Source organism: Salminus brasiliensis, chromosome 3 (assembly GCF_030463535.1).
Source record: "Salminus brasiliensis chromosome 3, fSalBra1.hap2, whole genome shotgun sequence".
In the NCBI taxonomy this organism is placed as follows: domain Eukaryota; kingdom Metazoa; phylum Chordata; class Actinopteri; order Characiformes; family Bryconidae; genus Salminus; species Salminus brasiliensis.
In genome coordinates, this window is record NC_132880.1 from 44,416,968 (window position 1) to 44,438,510 (window position 21,543).

The following is a 21,543-nucleotide window of genomic DNA, read 5'->3' on the forward strand; positions in this document are numbered from 1 at the left end:
ACTGATGGTAGCTGCTGTACTTTGACATCAGCTGTGGGCCAACATCTTGCAGATGGCATTTTAGGGCTCTTGGAGACTTCTTTACGCATCATGCAGTCAGTCTGCTCTTGGGCTGAACTTGCTAGGATGGCCTGGCCTGACCATGCTGGCAGTTGTAGAGCTGATTTCAGTGGAACGGCTGATTTCACCAGTTCTGAGATCTTTTTAAAGCCCTTCCCAGACTCCTCTGAGCCTACAGCCTTCTTTCTGAAGGCCTCAGAGAGCTATTTGGATCTGGCCATGGTGATCTTCACCGCTCACTTCATCAACAATCAAGAGCAAGCCAGGCTAAATGTCTGAGGTTTAAATGAGACGGGCTCCTCCAGAATCCTCTCTAACCATCCTCTGATGGTGCTGATGTGCTGCACCTGATTCTAATTGTAGGCATTTGAAGTAGTAAGAAATGTGAGGGTGTTCAAACTTTTTCAGGACAGTTCTTTACATTTTACAAATGATTTTTAAAGACATTTCTTCAGATGTGAGAGTTTTGTTTATATTACCTCCATCTTCCAGTAGTGTTCACAAGAAGATCTTCTGCCTTCTGTTATTCTAGCCTTGTTGGTCCAGCCTTTGCTATCTGACCATGTTTGGAGTGAAGGAGTGAAAATAAACTGTATAAATGTCAGTTTTCTACAGACTACTCCTCAACCTAGCTCAAACACACACCACCCTCTAACAGCTGGCTTGGGAAATTTCCACGAGCAACACAGACATAGCAACAGAAATGAGCATTTACAATAATAATAATGACGACTCTTGTAGCTTAGATAGTGTGCGACTAACCCCACTTACTGTAATTGCCTGATTGTGTGCATAAAATACAGTAGATGGTAAGGTGTTAAACACCAGGGCTGCGGTCGCTAGCAATGCTTTTTTATTTGACAGTGCAGGTTTACAGCATGTGTAGGCCCAGGCCTAGTAATAATTAAACTGAAAAGGCTTTGTATTACTTAGCTTAGTTAAGTGATGGCAGTGGATGGCAGTTGTGGCCTAATGGCATAGAGTAGATCAGGAGAAATGAAAAGAAGGTCACAAGAAACCGTATATGGCCTCTCTTGCAATGAGGCAGGGCTAAGTGAGACATAAAATGACATGACAAACTAAGCAGAAAGTGGCTGGAGGCTTCACTTGCTCTTACCGTGCTGGTGTGCTCAGTCACTGAATTACTCTCTGACAGCACTCACATCTCACATCACACAGGCAGCTTTCATCTCCACTGCCTCCGAGAGTCATTACATTCATCTGCAGTAATAATATCATATATATGCATTGAATTGTGCAGGTTTGAGAGCAGAGATATGTATAGTAGTAGATGTATAGAGCACAGGTTATATACACATCAGTGTAACAGCATGTAGGCTGGTGTTCTTCTTCTGAAATTTCATATGAATGTTAATTTCGACCTCTTGAGCAGTGTTTTTTAGGTAACACTATATTTTGATGGACTTTTCCCTAACCCTAAACCTTAATCTTAGTCCAATACCTCTTGGTCCTACACTGCTGACAAAAACAACCTGGTAAGTTTAAGCTGGTCAAGCCGGTTAGGCTGGGGGACCAGCATGACCAACCTAAACAAACTAATCAAGCTGTGTAAGCGTAAACAAGCTTGTTGAATAGCCTGACCAGCATTGAACAAAGTGGTTGACCAGCATGAACATCATGACCTTCTTAACCCTGTTGGTCCACCAGTATGGTCCATCAATATAATTTATTTTCTAATTTTACCCCAATTTGGAAGGGTAATTACCCAATCCCTGTTCATGTGACTCCCATTATCACTAGAAATGTCTTCTATCACATGTCTCCTCCATGTTAAGCCAGCCACTTCCACAACAGCATCACCAGGCAGCCAGCTCGCTCAGAGAAAAGCATGGCTAGGGATTCAAACCAGCTTGGGGTGTGACCAACGATCCTCAGATCATAGTGGCAGTGCCTTAGTCCATTGGACAAGTCGGAGCCCCCAAGTATAACCAGCTTTACCAAACTAATCATGACCTTGACCATTAAAGACCATCTTAGACCATCTGAAATCAGCTGGCAGCCAAAGCTTTTCCCCGTAAACCTGGTCCTGATCCTAGCGCTAAAGCCTTCAGCAGATAGGTCAAGTATGAGTGTATCAAAGTATGATAAGTGTGACTGTGTTTTTAGAGTTACTCTGGACTAGAGTCTATCTTCAGGAGCTCATCATAGCCATTAGCTGTATTGTGTGATGGTGCTAGTGCTGGATGATATGATCTCAAATCAGTATCAGAACATTTTACCTCAATTATGATTAATCATCGATTATATAAACTGCTCGAGGTGCTCAGCTGGCTGTATGGTGTTTGAGTTCTTCTCTGTGTTGCTTCTATGTCGCAGACTGGATGGGACAAAGTCACATGACTACACATAGGGCTGGGCGATATGGTAAAAATACTACATTGCGATATTTAAAGAATTTTTTCTCGATACTCAATATTTATCACATAACATTTAAATCACAGACTAAAAACATCAGTAGTGACAGATTCTTATAGCCTAATATTCAGATACTCTCCCGTACTGAATAGTGAGTAATTTTCATTCAACATCTGCTGCTCTTAATCTAATTATCTAATTAAACCAGTCTAATTACACTGTTAGTAATGAAATCTGCAGCTGATCAGTGTTTATTAAGCACTTACAGTCTCCTCCATATTCTTAGAAAAGCATTTTGTCTATCACAATAACAAAACTACTCACTTCTTGTCATATTGCCCAGCTCTAACTACACATGCAGTAGTGTTTTTTTTAAAGGGACAACACATGAACACACACAATGAGGAAAATACTAACATAATTTAAAAAAATAATAATTAAAATAATCAACATGGGCAAAATTATGTCCAATAGAGGCTCTGCTGTGTTAACTTTCTGCATTTATCAATTTCTGAGACATGAGTCATTCCCAGTGGTTTGATTTTTTGAGAAATTTAAGATATCAGCTAAATCATCGAAATCCAGTTGAATAAAATCACATTTATTGTCACATTACATTACACTGGTGTAAAGGTGAGTGATAAGGTGCACAGTCTCTCTATGTACATTATTGCACTGTTTAAAATGTATAAGTTTAATATAAAATCTGAAATGTTTACATGACATTTCAGATTATATATTAAACTTATGAATTTTAGGTGTGAATGTAGGTGTAGTCTGACAGTGAGCATAGGTGCAGAGTGTGTTTGTAGGGGTGGAGGTGTGATGGACTATGGACTGGTACACCATACTACTGGATGTTCAGCAGCTGAATTGCTGAATCCAAAGAACCCACATACATTTTTATGTAGTATAATATTTAAGTCCAACTCTTTTAATAATATTAATCAGTCAAATTTCATCATATATCATATTCTGTGCCATACGGGCGTCCTAAAATATATTTTTTTGTGTCCGGTACAGCATTCCTATCCTAATAACGTTTTGTTGGTTGACTTTTTTAGCCATTAAATGTTTCAGAGGTTTGGTTCCTTCATCAGTGTGAATGATTCTGACTGTTTCCCTAAAAAGGCACATTTCACATCCAACCACTCGATCTGACTCTGTTTTAATGATTAAATCATGCAGAACTCTGGAGAAATCTGCAACATTCATGAAAGACTGTGGGTTAATACATTGTGTGATGCAAGATTAAGAAAACACAGTATTAAATGAATTATTCTGACAGAACTACAGCATTGCTAAACAATGTGTATCTTCTTCTGTACAGAGCTGACCACACTTCCACTGCCAGCACACAAGGCCTAAGTAAGTGAGAGCGCTCAGCCAGCCTGAGGGCCAAACTATGGGCTCTAAAGGAGTGGAGAGACGCAAGCAGGCCACCCCTGCCCAGACCCCAGAGGGCAACGTGGTGATGAGCTTCAGCTTTGAGAGTTATCAGCTAGAGGAAGAGGACTGCCAAGGCAAAGAAATCCCAGACAAAGGCGTGCTGGCGCTCTCTGAGCCTGGTGAGAATCTCCCTTACATAACTGCTGCACCGCCTGCAGATTCATACACAATCGCTCCTGAGCCACAAGCACAATTTTGACAAATTGGACAAATTGTGTTAGTGCTTCGGATACAAGCTGCATGTTTCAAGCCTGAGGTTAAACTGAAGAGAAGGTTATATCACCTGCCGTGTAGTAGCAAGAGCTAATCATGTTAGTTTAGATAGGACACTAATGCTGCCTGGAAGGTTCTGTTAATTCAATCTTTGGGATAAGAAAGCAAAGAATACTCTGTAATCTCTGAGAGAGGACTGCCCTGATGTGTTTTCCTTTATCTCTCACTTGTTATGCCTTTCATAGTGTTCATATATGACCTTACCTTTACCTGTATGTGGACCTGTACGTCTATTCATTCACTGAGTCCAATATAGCACTTAATGAATCATTCACAGCTGTTAGTGAATCATTTATAGAGGTTACTAAATCATTTATAATAGCTACTGAATAATTTACAGTCATTTGTGCATCAGGTATAGCAGTTTCTGAACCATGTACAGTCATTACTGAATCATTTATAGCAGTTTCTGAATCAATTGTAGTAGTAACTGAATCAGTTATAGCTGTTACTGAATCAGTTATAGCAGTTACTGGATCATGTATAGTCATTACTGAATCCTGTATAGATGTTACTAAATCATTTATAGCAGTTCCTGAATCATGGATTGTATTTACTGAATACTGTATAGCATTTATTGAATAATGTATAGTCGTTACTGAATCAGTTATAGCAGTTTCTTAACCATGTATAGTCATTACTGAATCATTTTTAGTAGATACTGAATCATGTATAGTCATTACCGAATCATTTTTAGTAGATACTGAATCATGTATAGTCATTACTGAACCATTTATAGTAGTTACTGAATCATGTATTGCCGTTACTGAATCCTGTATAGTCATTACCGAATCATTTTAGTAGATACTGAATCATGTATAGTCATTACTGAACCATTTATAGTAGTTACTGAATCATGTATTGCCGTTACTGAATCCTGTATAGCAGGCACTGAGTCATTTATAGCAGTTCCTAAATCATGTATAATCTTTACTAAATACAGTATAACAGTTACTAAATCGTGCATAGTCTTTACTGAATCCTCTGTAGCAGTTAAGGAGTCATTCATAGTAGTTAGTGAATCATTTATAGTGGTTCCTAAATTAGTTTCTAAACCATGTATAGTCTTTACTGAATCAGTTATAGCATTTACTGAATCATGTATAGTCATCACTGAATCCTGTATAGCAGGTATGTATAGTCATTTATAGCAGTTCCTGGATCATGGATTGTATTTACTGAATACTGTATAGCATTTACTAAATCATTTATAGCAGTCCCTGGATCAGTTTTTAAACCATGTATAGCAGTTTCTAAACCATGTATAGTCATTACTGAATCATTTTAAGCAGTTACTGGATCAGTTATAGCAGTTACTGAATCATTTATAGCAGTTACTGAATCATTTGTAGTTATTACTGAATCATTTATAGCAGTTACTGAATCATTTATAGCAGTTACTGAATCATTTGTAGCAGTTACTGAATCAATTGTAGTAGTTACTGAATCATTTATAGCAGTTACTGAATCATTTATAGCAGTTACTGAATCATTTGTAGTTGTTACTGAATACTTAAATAAGTCCAGGGTTTAAACATGGTCACACAATCAGTTCCTAGCATTATTACTGCTGATTATTTTAATGTCGCTATCACAGAAGAGTGAAAAGCATTCTTAGCTTTAAAATATATAAATGTAACCAGATCATATTCCAGCCATTTTACACTATTTCTATTAGTCTATTTATCCTGGAATGCAAAATTAAAAGAGTAAAAAATGAAAATGATAACACAGGCTTTGACAGGCTAATCTTAATAAACACTACCAGGACCAGCAGTGGGTAGACAATCTAAAAATCCACATCCTTCCAGCCCTTATGACTCTCACCACAACATGAGAGAGAGAGAAAGAGAGAGAGAGATGAATACCAACAATGCTCATACATATGCATGCAAAACAAGATGCCTTTAAAGTGACAAAGCGACAAAGCGCACACTGGGTGGCACAGTATTAGAATACATCACATTTCAAAAGAACAGATTCATAAAATTTGACTGAATAAAGCAGCTTATGCATGTTGATGGATATTCCACCGGTGCTGTTTCTGTGCAGTTTTTGAGGAACCTGTCCCGGACGACCGCTACCATGGAATCTATTTCGCTATGCTACTGGCTGGAGTTGGCTTCCTGTTGCCTTACAATAGCTTCATCACAGATGTGGACTACTTGCATCATAAATTCGAAGGTAAGGCCTTTTCTTGTAGCAGATCGTTTTAAATTCCACATACATTGTATGGACAAAAGTATTGGGACACCAGCTTATTCATTGTTCTACATGTATCTACTCTCTATTTAGGAGCATTGTTGTGAGGATTTGATTTGTATTCAGCGACAAGAATGTTAGTGAAGTCAGGATGTAGAATGATCACCCCCCCCACCTCATCATTCCCAACTCATCCCAAAAGTAGTGGATGGACCATCATCATTTCAGAGGACATAGTTCTTCCACTGCTCCACAGCTCAATGCTAAGGTGCTTTGTACCCCTCTATCCCACGCCTGAAATTAGGCAGCATGGTGCCAATAGATTCATGTTTATCTGCTGAGTCCTATTTATTCTATTGGCAGTACTTCTCTACAGGGACTAGACAAGCTTTAAGTGTGTGTGCATTTGCACATCTGTGTCAGAAATGGGTGCAACTTAAAGTAGCGAAATGCATTCATTAGAAGGGGTGTCCACAAACATTTGGACAAGAAGTGTAAATGTCAGCATGGGTAAGCATGGTGAGCCAGGCTTTCTTTGAAATCTCATTAGATTGCTTTGTCACCGTTCACTCTGCCTCCATTGTTCCTCTGAAAAACAGAGCGCTGATAAGAAATGTGATGGGAGATGGGATTTGAGGTCGTGTCTTTGTGGCTTTTGTGTCTTGTCAGGGACGTCCATTGTGTTCGACATGAGCCTGACATACATTCTGGTGGCTCTTGTTGCGGTGGTGCTGAACAATGTACTGGTGGAGATGCTCAGCCTGCACACCAGGATCACCGTGGGTGAGTCTGTTTACTCGGACACACATACACACACAAAGGGGCTGGAGGAGGAAGCAGTTGATTGACCTGAGAGAGTGCATGGCTGGCCCTTAGGGTGGTGGGAGGAGGGGCTTTCAGCTCGCTCAGCTCAGCCGCATCCGTCATCAGCACTGCAGGCCAGACAACCACACAGCGCTACTGAAGCAGTGCTGAGAGAAGTACAAGTAGAAATAGAGAGCCAATCCATAGAACAGACACAACCCATTTTCAGAGGGGTTGCATTTTTTCTGCATTCCAGTGGCGCTCTGTTAGCAAAGCCGTGATGTAGGGATGTTGATAAGAACCAGGATCACTGTGTTCGTAAATTAAAAATTTTATGTACTATCCAAAGTAACAAAGGTGTGTTTTGTGCTGCTAATAATGCTAAAATAATGGTAATTCCAAAAATATACATAGTTTATATATATATATATATATATATATATATATATATATATATATATATATAGTTCACAGCAGATAAAGTTAGATTTTAGAGGTATTCGATGCTTCAGACGTCTGGCTCCTTTCACCACTGTGTCACAAGAATGGTGCTTGGTGCTTTTGTTGAACATAAACTGGAGATCAAACCAAACACTGTGAAGCTAACAGGCCAAGCTAATAGGCCATACACATGAACATGTACATGAGCATACCAAAAGACACTGGAACAAAGGGACAACTTATATAAGGACCAACAACTAACCTAACAAGAGGGGAGGGCTACAAAGGAGGCACAGGTGGGAACACTAACGACAAGGCAGGGCGGAGACTAGAAACAAACATAAACAGAGCCATGTGCTCTGTTGCTGATGTGGGCAGGGCAAAACTTAGACACCTGTTACACCCTTCTGTGCACAATTCTGACTTACGGTTTCCTATAATGGCACATGAAATTCTTTCCTAAAACATCCAGCATTACATTAGGTACAATTTCACCTTAAAATAGCAGCTACAGAATCATGTTAAAGCTCCACTGACTCTAATAGGAAGAATGGGGTCTTCGTCCATGCCACTGCAGGGCGACACGCTGCAACTGCACCATGGAGCTTTGGTGGAGCTGTAGTATTACTCTACTGCCTCCGTCCACATACTTCTTTCCCCTTAAGATGCCGCCAGTTCTGTATCTCTCTTTCTCTCTCCCACACACACAAATTAAATGCAGCTGTTTCCATATGAGCAGTGTTAATTGCTATTAGCGTGAAGGACATATAAGAAGAACATATAAGCGCAGCCAAAGCTGGAAGGAGATAACAGGGAGAGGGGAAGAAGAAAGGGCAGCAAGACTCCAAAAATAATCAGGCTATGTTTTAATGACTTCTTTTGCATTCCTGGGAGCTATAAAAAAAAGGTTGCCTCCAGAGGCACAGGGCACAGATCCCACTCAGTCTGAGGCCAAAGCACACGCCTCTGCACCTCTGGATCACTTGCTGTGTGTATCTTACTGATTTACACCTACTTGTTTGTTTTGATTAAGTTTAATTCAAGGTGGGGGTTCTTTTCTACAGCAACAGATTTTGATGTAGTTTCTGAACTAAATTGAACGCTGGCTTTTGCTAACTTAACTGAGAAACTCTCTGGTGACTCTCCCACTCTCTTTCTGTTTCTTCTGTATCTGTATCTGTATCTCTCTCTCTCTCTTAAAGCAGCTTCATTGGCAGGCTGCAATTCAGGGCAAATGTAATTTGATAGACAGCTGATTACACAACGCTTATCCTCACTCAGTTTAGTCAACTGAGCTTACTCAGGCGTCTCAGAGCCTGTTCACACCTGGCATTAACAGTGTTTTTGGTGATCGGATCCTGTTCGGATTTTACTTGTCCACATAAAAAGCCAGGTGTAAACACCCCCAAGACGCATTGTGATCAGATTACGATCTGATCATCCAAACCACATACAGAGGTGGTCAGAGGCGGATCTCGTTACACATTTGACACAAATGTAAACAGTGATCCATTTCCTGAGATCGGATTCAGCCAAGCAAGCGGAAATAATTCTGCCAAAAAAAACATTAATATAAGTAATAATGTGGATCTTGGCTTCTGTCACCTTCTTGTTCTCTCTATTACAGAGTGTGTTCCTCTGCGGTTTAAATAGTCCAGTGCATTTTCTGATTGAGCCATTATGAAAATGCCAAAACTGCACATTGTTCCACCATATTGTAGAACCCCCACCATTCCTCCAACCTGTTCACAGTGCTTTTTTACACAGGAAAGTAAAATCGGACCTCATCTGATCACACCGAGGCTGCATTTTAATGACAAGTATAAACAGAATCCGGATCCAGATACTATCCAGATACAGCCAGGTGTGAACAGGCCCTCAGTTAGCCCTCGACCATACAATTTAAACAGAGCCTCCAAAAATTACAGGAGTGTCTCTTTAGAAGCTTTTACTAGAACATTACTAGTGATGCCATATAAGAACCTGTTTTGGTTACATGAAGAAACATTTAGCAAACAAATGAATTTGTGAAGAACCTTGTAAATGTTGAAACACATGGATGTAAAGGTTCTTTACCAAATGGAAGGTTTTTCACACTCAGGTCCATATTAATTTATGGAATCAAACATGGTTCTTCTATGGCATTGGCCAAAGAGTGAATGTCCACAGCCCCTTCAGTTTATTCATTGTTAATTCCTTTCTGCTTCCTTGCCTGTTTAGGATCCCCCCATATGATGTCCCCCGATAGGAGGCTCACACTGTAGAGCGCTTTGGATTTGCTGGGATTTTATTCTATGATCTCCAGTCCCATGATAGTCAGGCAGTTAGACAGACCCCTGAGCTGTGAAAACATGATGGAATATAAAAGATTGGAAAGACCCTGCTGTAGTGCCTGCACATGTTCGATATCTGAGTACAGACAGCATTCTCTAAAGGCACTTTCTCATCAAGTCCAAAAACCCCCACATATATTCATGATATCTTTTGAGCTGAGTCCAAGATGGGCTGCGACGCTGTGTACATTTTTTAAACAGTCTACAGAGTGTTGGACAAATGCGTTGAAATAAATAGGCTTTAAACATGAGAACCTATTTGGGCACAGGTCACACTGCTATGATTTTATGTACCTGCATAACCCTGTATAACCCGAGTCATATTTGTATATAATCCTGTAATATTACTCTATCTCCATATGCTTCTTTACCTTCAATGACGTTCCTGTATTCAAATGTATTGGTATAGTGATTTTTACAACTGGTGTTGTCACATAGCAGCTTTACACAATCAGTAATTAGTAAAAGACAAGAAACCAACAACATAAAAAGACATGAAAACTTAAGACCCCCAGTGAGCAGCCAACAGTGATAGTGGCAAGGAGAAACTCCCTCAGAGCTGGAGGAAGGAACCTTGGGAGCAACCAAGACTCACAAGGGAGACCCGACCCGTCCTCCTCTGACCAGAACAATTTATACCTTATTAATAAAAGTCACCAAACCACCTAAACTGATGAACTGCTCAGATGTGCAACATATTCATAACCATAATATAATAATCATGGTGTAGTAGAACTTAATATAGTCATGGCACTGATGGGCAGAGTAATGAGAGTAATGATAGGCAGTAGCGTAATAAATAGTGGCAGAGTCCATGGTCATTAGGCAGGTAGCAGTGGTAGGAGGTTGTGGTCTGGCATGAGTGGTGGGGGAGCCTGGTGGTCGGACTGGTAGGTGGCAGCTGGTCTGACGCAGGTAGAGGGGACCCCAGTAGTCAGTCTTCCAGCAGGTCGGGCTGGATGAGTGGGCGACCATTTACTCGGAGAGAAATGCATGTGCACAGCTGAATTACCCTCCCCAACTGTAGGGGGAGCCCAGGAGCAAATAAAATATCCCATTTTCACATAATGCTGCTTTAAAATGTCTGTTGTAAAAGAATCCTCTGGATGGAAATTGCACCCTACTAATGATAACAACAGTAATAACAGTAACAACAATAACAAGGACGATAAACACAGTTATAACCATAAGCAATAAACTAATGTGATTATTTAAATATTATAATTCGATTATTTATTATTTATTCGATCATGGCAGGTTTGATTTTTTTACAGTGGAGAATAAAGTGCATCTCTGTCTTAAACACACTACTTTAGCAATGACACACACTCCCCCCCCCCCTCTCTCTCTTTTCTCTGCTGTGAGGGAATTCTGTCTGATTGAAGTAAATGTCACTTCTTGCAGGTTATCTCTTTGCTCTTGGCCCTCTGCTTTTTGTCAGCATCTTTGATGTATGGATGGAGAAATTCACCACAAACCAGGCGTACGCCCTCAACCTGATATCCGTGGGCGTTGTGGCATTTGGATGCACAGGTATTGATTCATGGTCTTCTTGCGCTTTAGACGAGGTGCAGCATGTGTCAACAACCTTCTTCCATACTTCCAGCTTTACTGAGAGGTGTGTTTTGATGTTTATGCAGTGCCATTACCCCACCAGTGTGATGGTTCACCTGATATTTCTTTGATATTGTCTACAGTACAGCAGTCCAGTTTCTATGGTTACATGGGGATGCTACCAAAGCGATACACACAAGGAGTGATGACTGGAGAAAGTGAGATGATCCATCCAACTCCATAGAAAGTGTGCATCATATATACACCTTAGGCTAATGTGTGTGCTGACAATGCTTCTCTTCTCTAAGGCACAGCGGGCGTCATCATTTCTCTTAGCCGGATCTTTACCAAGCTGCTGATCAAAGACGAGAGGAAGAACACCATCATCTTCTTCCTCATCTCCATCGGCATGGAGATGATGTGCTTCGTTCTGCATTTGCTGGTGCGCAGGACGCGATTCGTGCGCTATTACACCAGCCTGGCTCGCCAGGGGCTGTCCCACTCCAAAGACCACCCGCACCACGGCAACCAGTACCAAGTCCACCATGATGTCATTACAGAGGAAGTAAGATTTGTAAGTTCTTTTCATTTTTTATGTTTAGAATCACAGATCACACAGGCTTTTACCTTCAAACAGCAGCTTCAGAATCAGGTTGATGCTCCGCTGACCACTGTAACAGGGAGAATAGCGTCTCTGTCATTGCCACTCTGGGCTGAAACGCTGTTACTGTACTCTGGTGGAGCTGCACGGCACCAACAGTCATATTTGTGCAAAATCCTATAATAGTACTTGATGCTGCTTCTGTATCTCTCAGCTTGTCAACAAATGCATGTGTACAGCTGTTATGGCAATGGAGTAAACGTGAATTACACTGCCAAACTGTAGGGGGAGCTCAGGAGCAAGAAATACCAATTTTTTACATAATACTACATTGTACACAATTTTTACAAGTTAACACAGTGTTCTGGTGTCTAATTAAAATAAAATGTCTGTGACATGCTTTGTTCAAAATACCTCAAAGATCAAGCACCAACAGCCGCATTTTCACCCTGCCTAAACAGCCCTGTTCAGAACCGCCGGTTTGAGCATTCATGAGTATTCAGACATGGATCGGTTAGTTTTTTCATTTTCTGCAGATTTGAAACTTGACCTTTGTGAAGGTAGTGGGTGGATCTACACAGATAGGGACAGAATTATGCTAATGCAAGGGTTGCGACATAGGAAACTGAGCCAACTCTGAACAGTGTGTTAAATCTCTAAACTTCTATTTTCTAAAACGTTTAAAGCAACATAACACAGGTGTCTTTTTAAAAAATAATTTATGTCTAGTTTTAACCCATTTTCTCTCATTTGAAAGGGTCAGTTACAAAATCCCCCTTCATGTGAAATCCCCCTATCACTGGCACATGTCTCCTTCAACACATGTGAACCCAGACACTGCCTCTTTACCCAGCCCTGATACAACAGCTAACAGACACCTGTGCAGACCAACATCAGGAGTGATGTGAAGAGGAGTGCCATTAACCCACTGCTGGGACAGAGCAAGGCTCTCGGACTCTGGCTGCTGATGCTGATTTGAACACCTTAGTCCACTGGACCACTCAGAGCCCAACACAGGTGTCTTTACACTTGTGAAATTCTTGTCTTTGCCACTAGAAAGTCACTACGGCACCCCTGGAGCGGAGAGGGTTATGGGCCTTGCTTAAGGGCACAACAGTGGCAGCTTAGTGAAACGGGGTGTCGAACCTACAACCCTGTGATCAATAACCCAGCACTCAAATAACGCTTTAGTGCATTTCTGCTCTTATGAATGTATATAGAACTTTATTTAATAACCATATACTACCAATTGAAGCATTCATATGGTTCACAGAGTTGTATATACGTGGTATACTCCAATCAGCCATAACATTAAAACCACCGGTTTAATCTTGTGTAGGTCCTCTAGTGCCACTAAAAAAGCTCTGACCCATTGAGGTATGAAGTCCACAAAATCTCTGAGGGTGTCCTGTGGCATCTGGCACCAAGACGTTAGCAGTAGACCCTTTAAGTCCTGTAAGTGACCCTGTTACTGGTTCACCCATTGTCCTTCCTTGGGCTAGTTTTGGTAGGTACTGACCACTGCATACCAGAAACATGTTGGGACTCAGCCTGACCCAGTCGTGTAGCTATGACAGTTTGGCTCAGATCCATACGCTTGACCAATTCACCTGACTGTTGACTTGCTGCCCAATATATCCACACCTTGACAGGAGCCACTGTAGGTGAAGATAATCAGTGTTTTTCACTTCACCTGATATCTGATCAATGTCTGATCAGGGTGTCATAACTGTACATATAGCCATTCCCTTTACTAAAGAGCTCTTAAAAAGGTTCTTTGCACTCCCAAATCTCTTTTCTAAAGTGGTTCTTTAGGGAACTACAGGTAGATATATCACAATGTTGCTCATATAGGCCATTTTCAACATGTCCGACTGTGTTGGCTAAGTGTCTTTTCCACTTGGTTGCTTTTTTGTTATGTTTATTTGTGGTGCACAAATTATTTTAGGGTTAGAAATCAACAAAAGGCTACTGTGTTATAGTGTTGTATTGACGTAATGTCTCGGATGATCCTCTGAAAGGAGCACGTCTGTGGACCCTGGTGTTGTCCTCCAAAAACCATCTGCCACTACCTGCGGTTCGCCCAGCTCCATTGGCCCAATCCAGCTGAATGTAGCTCTGTAGCTCAGAGAGAATGTGAGGGAGCCTGATTTAGTGCTAAAGGCTGTTCATTTCATTTACGTTGGCACTTCTGCATAACAGTGTTTTTCCTCTGCGTGATGGATGGAATACTAAGCGCTGTTACTTCATGCCAAATCCTGTCACCCTTTTTTTTTTTTGGTGTAATGGAACGATCTGAATTCTTTAATATAACTGGCTCACTGAGGAGAAGCTGGAGATCTAAATCAGCTCAGGGATGAATAAGGTGCCTCGTGAAATCTGCTCAGTCTGAACAAATAAAAGATGCCATCCTTTCTGCTAGCAGTCGTCTTGGCTAGACGCCATCAAGACTCTCGTCAGTGACAGCCCGCCTAGCTAAGAATGCAAGAAGCTGTAATAACTGTATCAGAGATTATGCTCGGACTATTTATGTCTTATTTTTGGTTCTCCAGTGGTTCTTCTTCCCTTGTGAATACTCCTGTTCTCGCTGCTCTCTGAGACTCTTGAATTATTATACTGGGTACTCCCAGTCCGCACTGCCTTGGGACCTAGGGGCTCTTTTTTTAATCTCAACAAATTAAGGAGAGTGGTTTTACTGGCTCAGCCAGGCACTTAATCAAGTAATGGTCCTCTTCACATAGCCCCCACTGAACCAATAGCACATCAGAGGAAGATTCATAATGGCTGGATCCAGTTCCAGCTCTAACAAGGTGACGCAGGCCAGATCAGTGCTGCCACTGGTTTCGACAATTTAAAAAAAAATATTCTCACTTAATACGTTCTGATCTCACAGTAAAATAAGAACCTCCCCTCCCTGTTTCTGCCTAGCTGTCTGTTTTTCCCTCCAGTAAAGACCGGTCTGATGTCATCTCTTTGCCTTCAAGGGTAATGGCGCAGTGGTTGTTTCTCCGGCTGAAGATGTCTGCACAGAGACCGACTACACTGGCACCAACACGTATGTGAGATTTGATGCACCGAAGCTCAAGATTAAAAAGAGCTGGCCGGGCATCAAGGGTAAGATCACACAAGCAATCATCACGATGATTCAGTAAATCTGTTTAACCTACATATGGCATCGTAGGGATGTCTTTGAAATTTGTGGCATTGAAGCAAAAATGAAGGATTTCGGTACAACAGAACACATTTAGTGAAGAGCTCCAGCACATTCTGTAACCTTCCACAAGGTTAGAAACCTATTTCAGAATACAAAAACAAAGCCATACTCCTCGATAGAAAACCATTTAAAGAAATGTTCCTATTGGACTGGAGTCAAAATGCCTCCTGCTTTCGTTGTACCATATGTTTTAATAATTGCTTTTGGTCGACAAGGCTTCAAATCTTACTCCTCAAACTGCAAGAGCTGGATGATATGATGTACACTATATGGACAAAAGTATTGGGACACCTACTCATTCATTGTTTTTTTCTAAATTAAGGGTATTGGAAAAGAGCTTATCCTGCTTTTGTTGGAGTAACTGTCTCTACTGTCCAGGGAAGTAGGCTTTCTACTAGATTTTGAAGGAGCATTGCTGTGAGAATTGATTGGATTTGATTGCATTCAGTGACAAGAGCATTAGTGAGGTCAAAAAAGGATGTTAGATGATTGCCACCCCACCTCATCCCCAACTCTCCAACTCATCCCAGAATAATTGGATGGAGCACCAATCATCCATCATTCCAGAGAACACAGTTCTTCCACTGCTCCACAGCTCAATGCTGGAGGGCTTTATACCCCTCTAGCCCACGCCTGGCATTAGGCATGGTGTTAATAAGATGTGTGTGTGTGTGTGTGTGCATTTGCACATCTGTGTCAGCAACGGGCACAACTTAAAATAGCTTAATGCATTTATTAGAGGGGGTGTCCACAAATATTTTGACATATAGTGTATATTTTAAAATGTATGCTGCAGTTTTACAGTCAGAACTGCTGTAGGGTTATGAGTTCAATTTCCGGGCTCGGCAAGCTGCCACTGTTGGGCCCTTGAGCAAGGCCCCTCACTTTTCCTGGCTGCCCATCGCTCTGGGCACTTGTGCTCACTTTCACTGTGTGTGTTTGAGCACTAGTGAGTATGTGTGTGTTCACTGCACAGGTGGGTTAAAGGCAGGGGCCAAATTGATAACATTTCAAATGACTGACATAAACAGGCCTAACCATCGACTCCCTTTATCTTTCAGATTTGATCCTGCATCGTTATGTGGTTTCCCGCGTGATTTGGACCTACATGTTGTCCATTGCTGTCACCTACTTCATCACGCTGTGCCTGTTTCCAGGCCTGGAGTCCGAGATACGCAACGCCACACTGGGAGAGTGGCTGCCCATCCTCATCATGGCTATTTTCAACATGTCCGACTTTGTGGGCAAAGTGAGCTCATGAGTAAAATATTCTTCATAGTAATCTTCTGTTCTGATGGCCCATATCTGTACGTCTCCTGTCAGACATAAAGTTTTCTCTAGAAAATCAGCAGCGTCCAAACTGTCCAAACTCACGCCCGTGTTTGTCTGCAGATCTTGGCTGCTTTGCCGTACGAGTGGAACGGAATTCGCCTGCTCTTTTTCTCCTGTGTGAGAGTGGTCTTCATCCCTCTCTTCATCATGTGTGTGTACCCGGTGCCAAGACCTACGCTCAGTCACCCAGCATGGCCCTGCATCTTCTCCCTCCTCATGGGGATCACCAATGGCTATTTCGGCAGTGTGCCCATGATTCAGGCAGCTGGCAAGGTGCCGCCGGAGCAGAGGGAGCTAGCAGGTAAATCTGCTGACTGTAAAGGGTCAAATATGCTAATGTTGCTGGTAATGATTGTGGGGGCCGGTGTAGGGGCCAGCTAGCATTATTTAAATGAGGACATGTAATCAGCAGCTGCCCACTAGCTTTCATGCATTGTTAGCCACATTAGCGTTTTGGGTGACACGATAAAAGTGAGAAAATCAGGCAAGTCAGTCAAAACATGGTGACCATCACAATTTCCTTAAAATGTGCTGATTAAATCATCTCAGACAAATTTCATGTGAATTTTTAAAACTGTATGATCAACTATTTAATGATCTATATGTCCAAATGTTTGTGCCAACCCCTTTCTAATGAATGCATTCAGCTACTTTAGGTTGCACCTATTGCTGACACAGATATTTAAATGCACACACACACAACTTGTCTAGTCCATGTAGAAGTACTGTCATTTAAAAATATGTTTGGGCAAAGCTGATTGCTTTCATTGCTTGTTAGCTGCACTGGCATGCAAACGTTTGTTAGCCCTGGTCAAAATGTGTTATTGTAAATAGTTAAGGGAGTAGATTAACTGATCTCCAAAAGACAATTAAATATTGACATGAAACAATGTGACTATTGCACGTGCACACATTGCGAAGGCGATGCAGACACGGTATATCATGCAGCCCTAGTTTGTACCATTTTCAGTAAAAAATGGAGAGATGTATCATGTCAAATGTAAGCTCTCATAAATCTGACCAACATAAATCTGACCAAGATCTAAAACCTTGATTAGCTTGTTAGGGCTATTGCTTAAACAAACTGTCCCAACAAAAGTTGAAGGATATGAAGGATATAGGAAGATAAAGTGTCCTCAGTTTGTGGTGTTTGAGAAATGGATGTTAATAAGAAGGTTTGGAACACAAAGAAAGTTTTCAGAGAGAACTGCTCGGAGCAAAACCTTCAGGAAGATGTCTCTGGAGTGGTGGTGCACAGTTGTACTGTGCAGCAGAACAAATTGAACCTTCATGGAGTCATTAGAAGAAGACCTTTCTGCATCATCACCCCGAAATTCAGCATCAAAATAAATAAGTCCTGTGTACTGAAGACATTTGGCCACAAAACTAAGGGTGTTCAAACATTTGAATACACAGTCATATTAGAATATTATGACCACCTACCTAATAGTGGGAATAACCACCCTTGGCTTGACTCACACTAGCACTAGGTGATGGAAGTTGTTCATTATAGAGGTCAGCTGCTCCGTAGAGGACTGTGAATTGCTCTGTACCACTCGCAAGAGTCGCCGTTCCCCTCTGGCATTAATGGCCTGCAGGGCACCGTTGTTCTACCATTGGGAGGCACTCAGTGTATGAGAAGTCCACTCTCTGTATACCTTCACTACAGCAGCTCTAGAATATCCTGCAAAGTTAGCAGTTTCCAATATGCTACCACCTTCCGTCCATGGTCCAGTCATATCAGAATATTATGACCACCCCTGGTTTGAATGAACTCGGCCCACTTGACAGGGTTTGCTGCTAGTATACATAAGCGAGCACACCAGTCGGTTGTAGCAGAGTGCAAAATAATTACCATAGAGAAAGAACGTTATTCTGACTGATGTCCAGAAGAAGATGATAAGTAGCAAAGTGAACCGTTTCCTCATATGTACAGTAATTAAGAAGAGGAAGTTGACTAGAATGATGGTCTGGAACACAAAGAAAACTTTCAGAGAGACCACACCAGTCACTCTGCTGATATCCAAAAGGACATGATTATAGGGTACCTGGCGAGTGATGAGTGATTGAGTCTGAGTGATTCCCATAGGCATAACAGTGGTGCCTCACAGGCCACTGATGCCAGAGGGGAACGACGACTCTGGCGAGTGGTACAGAGCAATTGACACACCACTGTGGAGCAGTTAACTTCTATAATGAACACCTTTCTTCACCTTATACAGTCCATGCCACAGCGTCTCACTAGTGCCATCCGAGCCAAGGGTGGTTATTCCTGCTATTAGGTAGGTGGTCTAAAAAGCTAAGAAAGCAAAATGTCTCTTTTTCGATGAACCGTTAGTTTAAAGGATCATAAACACTAGCTTTGTCAGTAGGGACTCTAGGGGTCAGTTAGCATTACACAAATACGAACATGACCTCGTTGTATGCCCACTATCGTTCATGCAGTATTGTTCACACTCTGGGTAAATGACATTGGCAGTGCTTGCATCTCTGTGTGTCGTTTTTCTCAGCTGCATCTCCGCTCTTCTCTACAGGAAACACTATGACTGTGTCCTACATGGCTGGACTGATGCTGGGCTCTGTGGTGGCCTATGCAGCGTACCAGTTCACTGCTCCAGGCTCAGGCCTCCACTCAGAGACTGGCTCAAACTTCACCCAGGGTTATTAATGCCCTGCCCGAGCACTCCACAGCTCCACACACTGAATTCATGCCTCACATCAATCTCATCAGGTGGCACTGTTTCCCATGTAGCAACTCAGCAGTCCCCACAAATCAAAGCTCTGCCGCAGCCATATTTTGTGCCGGGTACAAGGCTGTGCTTTTTTGAATGTAGTGAAGTGGGGGAGAAAGAAAGGCCTTGCCGCCACTGTAAAGAGTTGTATGTAGCCTGTGCTTCATTGTGTTGCTTATTCATGTTATATGAAAGTGTTCTGGTGAGCTTTAGAAGGGAGATGTGTGCAGTCCGGTGATAAAGCCGGTTGCATTGGTCTGTTCCTCTGTGAATCCCTTTGACTATGCTTCATGTGGGGGTTTATAGCAGGAAACCGGGAGCTTTTATGCTTATATGCCGTAGCGATGGATTTGACTGGAAAGCTCCAGGCCTGTCTGAGTCTACTTTCTCCAGAAATCCCGTCCCTTTGGTGATGTTTGATACGGGTCAAAACTCCCAGTCCCTGAGATGAGAAAACTGTGTCTTTATTTAATCGTGCATTATGAATGTTGGAAGGTTTGCTAAAGCAACCTGAATGTGGACCTTGATGAATAAACACATTTTTTAAATATATTTTCTTTTGTTATCCATATTTCTTTATACTTTTTAAGCCTTAATGTGAAAAATACACTGTATGTCCGAATGTTTGTGGACACCCCTTCTAATAAATGCATTCAGCTACTTTAAGTTGCACCCGTTGCTGACACAGCTGTGCAAATGCACACACAGCTTGTCTAGTCCCTGCAGAAAAAGTACTGCCATAGGACTGAATAGGACTCACTGGAGCAGATATACATGCCTAATGCCAGGTGTGGGCTAGAGGGGGTAAAAAGCCCCTCAGCATTGAGCTGTGGAGCAGTGGAAGAACTGTGTTCTCTGGAATGATGGATGGCGCTCCATCCAATACGAATGGGATGAGGTGGGATGATGATCATTTGACATCCCGACTTCACCAACATTCATGTTAGTGAATGGAATCAACTCCTCACAGCAATGCTCCTCCAAAATCTAGTAGAAAGCCTTCTCTGGACAGTAGAGACAGATACTTGATAACCTTGATCTTTGGAAGAAACGATGAGCAGGTGTCCCAATACTTTTGTCCTTATAGTGTAGCTTTTAGGGGAGATGCAGGGAGTTATTCTCTATTTAAATAAAAATGACAAAATTATTTCTCTGATAAAACTGCCACCCCTTTCATCTTCTCTGGATTATTGTTATGTTATCTTACATATCGATTACATACACTTACCAAGCAATTTATTAGGAACACTATACTAAGACTGGGTAGGGCCTCCTTTTGCTCTTAAAAACAGCCTCAGTTCTTCGTGGCATGGATTCTTCAGATGTTTTTGAGATTCTGGTCCATGTGGACATGATCACATGCATCATACAACTCCTGCAGGTTTTAAGGAGCACTTCCATGCTGTGAATCTCCTGTTCTACCACTTCCCAAAGCTGTTCTAATGAAAATGATGCTGGAATCATGCTGGAAGCTGCCGTTAGAAGATGGTAAACTATTGACGAACCTAAAGTGTGCCAAGGAACCATTCCCCACACCATTACACCTCCACCACCTCCACCAGCCAGGACTGCTGACACAAGGCAGGTTGGTTGAGTCCATGGATTCATGCTGTTGGTGCCACATTCTGACCCTACCACCTGTGATCCTCAGCAGAAATCACCAGATTCACCAGACCAGGCCACATCTTTCCAGTCTTCAACTGTCCTGTTTTGGTGAGCCTGTGCTGAGCCACTGCAGCCTCAGCTTTCTGTTCTTGGCAGACAGAAGTGGAACCTGATGTAGTCTCCTGCTGTTGTAGCCCAGCCTCCTCAAGGTTGGACGTGTTGTCACTACAGTTGTACAGAGTGGTCATCTGAGTTACTGTAGTCTTTCTGTCAGCTCCAAACAGTGTAGTCATTCTCGGTTGACACCTTTTTCATCAACAGGGAGTTTCTTGTCTGCAGAACTGCAGAACTGCCAGTCACTGGATGAGTTTTCTTTATCACTCCAGTCTAAAGACTGTTGTGGTGGAACTCCCAGGAGATCAGCAGGTCTGGAAACTGACACCAACATTTGTCTCCATTCTGATGGTTGATGTGAATGCTACTAGTGTTTGGTGTGGTGCAACAGATAACGCCACTACCTGCCAGTGAGCAACTGAACCATGTAGGAGACTGGGGTTCAATTTCCGG

At 42.0% G+C, this 21,543-nt stretch overlaps 1 protein-coding gene across 2 annotated transcripts in view; it reads left to right on the top strand.

Moving 5' to 3' along the window:
* Nucleotides 1-19,923, top strand: part of slc29a4a (solute carrier family 29 member 4a) — a 24,372-nt gene extending 4,449 nt beyond the window's left edge. Inside the window, exons 2-11 of one of the 2 annotated variants that reach the window (XM_072674918.1) lie at nt 3,767-4,004; nt 6,211-6,342; nt 7,030-7,143; nt 11,343-11,471; nt 11,636-11,710; nt 11,801-12,066; nt 15,078-15,207; nt 16,369-16,556; nt 16,700-16,940; nt 19,174-19,923. In XM_072674918.1, coding sequence (XP_072531019.1) covers nt 3,842-4,004; nt 6,211-6,342; nt 7,030-7,143; nt 11,343-11,471; nt 11,636-11,710; nt 11,801-12,066; nt 15,078-15,207; nt 16,369-16,556; nt 16,700-16,940; nt 19,174-19,307 — 1,572 coding nt within the window. In that variant the 5' untranslated portion in view covers nt 3,767-3,841 and the 3' untranslated portion in view covers nt 19,308-19,923. The remainder of the gene's footprint in view (nt 1-3,766; nt 4,005-6,210; nt 6,343-7,029; nt 7,144-11,342; nt 11,472-11,635; nt 11,711-11,800; nt 12,067-15,077; nt 15,208-16,368; nt 16,557-16,699; nt 16,941-19,173) is intronic. The other variant, XM_072674919.1, reaches the window with a different exon arrangement.
* The last annotated feature ends 1,620 nt before the right edge of the window (nt 19,924-21,543 follow it).